The 5,000-nt window shown below is 40.0% G+C and overlaps 2 protein-coding genes across 2 annotated transcripts in view; both read right to left on the bottom strand.

Moving 5' to 3' along the window:
- Positions 1-69, bottom strand: part of LOC137972022 (uncharacterized) — a 6,673-nt gene extending 6,604 nt beyond the window's left edge. The window contains exon 1 of the mRNA XM_068818825.1: positions 1-69. This exon is cut by the window's left edge and continues 435 nt beyond it. The gene's annotated coding sequence lies outside the window, so the exon portion shown is untranslated.
- Positions 70-4,026: 3,957 nt separating this feature from the next.
- Positions 4,027-5,000, bottom strand: part of LOC137971428 (polycystin family receptor for egg jelly-like) — a 26,289-nt gene continuing 25,315 nt past the window's right edge. The window contains exon 20 of the mRNA XM_068818256.1: positions 4,027-5,000. This exon is cut by the window's right edge and continues 981 nt beyond it. Coding sequence (XP_068674357.1) covers positions 4,027-5,000 — 974 coding nt within the window.

Genomic DNA, 5,000 nt, shown 5'->3' on the forward strand with positions numbered 1-5,000 from the left:
TCTTCATGATTCACGAAATTTAACAAAGGGGTTGCCGGAAAATGGCCTCCAAGGCAAACAGCGGTATGGCATCAGAAGACCCAGACGATCATTTTACGTTCAATACAGTGATTTCATTGGCTGTTCTAGACATTGGGGTCGAATCGGCGGCGTCAGCAGCCCCAGACGATCATTTTACGTGGGTACTATCCATATTCTTTATTGAGAAATAGCGGGTGTTACCCTTTGAGAAAATGTGATACGGGTGATGATACACGATTCAACATCTTGCAACGTTTGTTGAACGGAATAGAGCTGGTCTCTATGTTCGTTTTAACATCGTTCAACAACATTCAACGTGTTGAATGGCATATTTCAACATTCAACATGACACGACACGCTGTTCAACATTTGTTTTTGTCCGTCTCAAAGATGGTTATTTCACGTTGCTCTTTTTCAGAGTATGGTGCACGGACCCGCTCGCAAATTTTTCTACCGGCATTGAAACAATATGATTATTTACTTACTTCGCCGCTCCGATTTAAGCAATAGACCAGAAATGTGCATGGTTTATAGGCTGATAAGCCACGCGGGGTATTGGAAGAACACGAGAAGAATCGTAAATTACGACCCGCAGAAGACGCGCGAAATTTCCAGGAGTTTACTGGCACAATAAACCATAGCTGATTGACCAATCAGAGTGCATGCGCGCGGGCATTGATTTGGTTATTATATAAATATCTTTGAAACGTTCAGAATTTCACGTGTCACTTGCATGTGTTTCAGGGCACGAAGTGTTCATTCAATCTGTGTCGTGTTTGTTGTCGTGACCGCAGTGAAAAGGAAGAGCCCAAACATTGCTCAGGTAATGATGCATTATTTTCCGACTTTTTACCAATTCTTACGTTATTGTTGAGTCACTGCATGGTATGACCTCCGTTTTCTCGCCCTTACCAGACGCCGTGTGATTCGGTTTTGCCTTCGCGTCATTCATTTGTAGTCCACTCCACGACAGTCAGTGTTCGAGAATAACGAAAGAAAGAGCGATAAAAATCCGTTTACCGTACGTTGATTTTTAGGACACCGAATCAAAACGTCGCGTTTGCGAGGAAACGATGTCGATGTAAAGATTTAAATTTCTGCGCTGGAAAGGACATGAAGGGAATCAAAGTCAACAGAAACACTTGTAAGCTGACGCTGGCAAGAAAATGATCTATTGGAAGAGCATCGCAGAGATACCAACAACTCCCAGAGTCGGAAGTTGGTGAATATAGGGGTGAACGTTGCAATTAGACAGTCACGCATGCGCTATAGCAGAAGGACCATTACCCAAGAGCTTGTACCTTCTGAAGTCCTGTGGCCATTGTTATTTTACACGCTAAGCACGGCAATTCTGATCCATATTATGCTGTTTTGTCCTGAGCTTTTTAAACGTCATACTGCTTGACAATCAAGTTTTTGTTTTTCCTACCAATTTTATTGTATTTCAACGATATTGATCTCTGTTAAAAACACTTTCAACTGCTTCTTTTATGTTTCAACCTGATAGTGGTTTAATAAGTGTTCTTTGCCGTATAAATTTCAGAGTATTCATCCTCAAAGTAGAATATTTATTGTTAAACCTACACCATCTCATTCATTTTCGAAGCCCCAGATCCTTAATGAGCAGGAGATTGATAAGAGATTAATTTGTAATCGCTCTTTCTTGGCTCGCCATTGCAAATGCCATAAAAAACTTCCGCCATTGGTTATCTATCACATGGGAATAAAAACTTATCTTCATAACGCAGACATCGTTTTCAAAAGATTTAAAAATTTAAAAGTTACGGAAACAAAGCCCTCACTTGTAAACCAGCAATGCGTTGTGTCTGAATATCAATGTAATTCGTGTGATTCGAATTATATAGGCTACAAGAGCCGCCACCTCCCCATGCGCATCGAGGAGCATAAGTATTCCGTCATCGCTAAACACCTAAAGGATAAACACAATCAAAGACCTACCAATCTTCGCGAGCATTTTACCATCTTAAAGAAATGCCACGGAAAATTTGAGTGCCTTATTTACGAGATGCTTTTGATAAGGAAAAAGAGACCGACTCTGAACACTCAAAATGACTCCATTCCAGCGAAACAGTTTATTTAAAAAATTTTCCCATTCTTTTGTTTTTTCCCGCCTCGTTTATTCCAATGTAATTTGTCACTTACTATTTTATATATAACGTTCACTATCTTGTTATAAATTGCATTTGATAATTGTGACATGTCGCCGAAACGTCATGTTTTTATATCGCTATTTTTTATTCTAAAATGTTTCTCAAAACCTCTCATCATTAGAAGCTCTGTATTCTACAAAGGATAATCAACGAAAACGTCACTCCAAAATGTAACCTAGAACTGTCGAAGTATCTCGCGATTATACCATATCATTCACGTTGTACAGAGCATGCGCATTAAAGAGATTTAGCATCGCGTGTCCATGAAACAGAAAGCGTGAAACGGTAGGCTGTTGCTTGTCATTAATGCATGAAAATTCTCTTTACTATAATTTTTCTCTCTCTTGTTAGAAGTTGCGCGACATTTCTATATAACAGGCAAAAAAAAGGAGCTAAACTCAAACCAGTTTCTTTGATCTTTGGCAAAACGCAAACTTCAGCTTCACGTTCGGCGTCTGCCGTGAACGCAAAGCTAAATCAATTTTAAAAGTAAAGGTAGAAAATGAACAATTCGTTGCTGTATGCTCGTGTTGTCGTCAAAACCTAAAATTTTTTTTTTCACGTTATTGTTTTGTGGATTATGGCAAAGAAATTCACTGAAATATGTTCCGGTGCAGCATGATTATTTTTCATTTTTTTAACCAACAATATTCTCACTTTATCGCTTGGTCGTCGCTGTAGCCGGCGTTGTTACGACGCGACGGCAGCGAAAACGTCACAAATTCTGCATATTTAATGAGCAAAAACAATAGCTTTGCACGCTATGCACGTGCATTTTTTATTTTTGTTTATTTCTTTCACGTTTTCGGCAAATCTACGACGTGAAATGACCAATTCTCAACTTTTACGGAGAACGTGAACAAAAGGCAGCGAATTTGAATTTTCTGTCGTAGATTCACCACCGCACCTTCTAATTCAGTTCCTGGAAAGTTACACTAGTTTTTAGAAGTTAGACAAGCCGACATAATGACGAAAAAGATTAATAAACCTGACCTTACAATTTTAAATGACGTTTTCGTTACCGTCGCGTCGTAGATCTTAAACTCCGTAATTATTCTATCGGCGCGCGTTCGATACGAGATGGGACTCGCTGTAACCAATCTCGTATCTAACAAACTTTTTAGTAAATTTTAATAAACTCTAAGCATTTGGAGAGGAGGGGGTGGGGGCAGTGGAAAATGTAACGTTAAGGTGATTTTTTCCTGACTACGGTCAACTACTTTTGTCGCTTATTCTTGGGTTTCACTCACGTGATCAACAGCCATGTTTTTCAACGAAAACACAAGAGAACGTTTGCATAACAATAGAGTTCAATTCCCGGAGGATTGGGTCGGGACACCAACATGGCCGCCGTTTCTTTGTTTGGGGACACCAACATGGCGGCTGTGACGTCATGTGAAACCCGAGAATTGCATTTGTCAGTATCGACTCAAGCAACCGGTTGTTTCTTTGTGTCTCTTGTTTAGACAAAAGGAACCAATCATTACGCGAATACTGCTTGTGCGCATGCTTGCGTCACCAGCCAAAACAAACCTTACACGTATTCTCGGTTTTCACATGACGTGACGGCCGCCATGTTTATGTCTCTGAACAAAGAACGGCGGCCATGTTTGTGTCCCGACCCAATTCTCTGGGAAATGCAGTGTTTTGCTTTGTTTTTGTTGACAAACATGGCTGTTGATCACGCGGGTGAAAACCAACGATAACTGTTACCAAATGTTACTTTGGGTATTTCATAATGATTGGGCAACCTGTATAGTTTCGATGAACCCAAGCCTTTTTTAAGTTTCGTCCATGTTTTCGCCAGACACCATAATAATGAAGCGAAGGAATGTTACCGCCATTTCGGACGAATTATGTTCCTTTTCTTTCGCAGTTCTGCGCGGAGATTCTCTAGGACTCGTTTTCCTGTCAAGTGTTCCGGTAACTGACGTCTAGCGGTCAGTCCTTTAAGAAGCCTCACTGTTTCATCGTTCAAGCCTTCCATGAATACAGGTTTTCTCAAACTATTAGCGCTTGCTCTTGTGCTTAAAGCGGGTGACATGTTTGGCAAAGTTATGTATGAAACTAGGTCATTATCATTCAATGAGGTTTCTGTTTCGGATGTTGCATCTTCTACATCTTCTTTTTCTTCCTTTTCTTCTTCAAAGCGATTGCTTCTTAGAAGTCGTATTAACGACAAAATTTCGATATCTTCTCTCACATTGTCTTGAGCGACTTTACTCGTCAATGAATCTATTTCTTTAAGAGCACATATTCGATGTAAGCGATCTAAAGCGTTGATTACTTTCACAGTAGATTTCAAGTGTTGTTTATTTCCCTCAACAGTTGATTCATCAGCTGTGTTGCTTTCGGCCTTTTCCTGTTTTAATTGATCTCTACGTTTTTTCTTTTCGTTTCTTGTAGTTTCCCGCAACTTTTTGGCATTTCGCAACTGAAAATTCCTTGCCCTTCGGGGAAGTCTGTGTGATTGAAATGCTATTGTTGAGAAAGACGTGTTGTGCATTTCCTTATTTTCTTTTTCTACTCTGTTTTCTTCACATTCACTTGAACTTTCGTCGTGTTGAGTTTTGCCGAAACCCACAAATTCTTTTAGTCTATCTAGAATAAAATCCGCCATTTCGAATTCCTTCGACTGCTTGTCCGTGTTGTGTTTCACTTCTGCGTGTGAATCATTCAATATTGCAACGAAAAAGTTGACGAAGATGAAAGCGTTAAGAAGGACGAAAGAGAATCCGAACAATGGACCTAAGACTCGGTTGACTCGCAACAGGTTGGTCAAACCAATTTCTTCTCCAAGGCTCAACA

The sequence above is a fragment of the Montipora foliosa genome, chromosome 9, assembly GCF_036669935.1.
Source record: "Montipora foliosa isolate CH-2021 chromosome 9, ASM3666993v2, whole genome shotgun sequence".
NCBI classification, from domain to species: Eukaryota; Metazoa; Cnidaria; class Anthozoa; order Scleractinia; family Acroporidae; genus Montipora; species Montipora foliosa.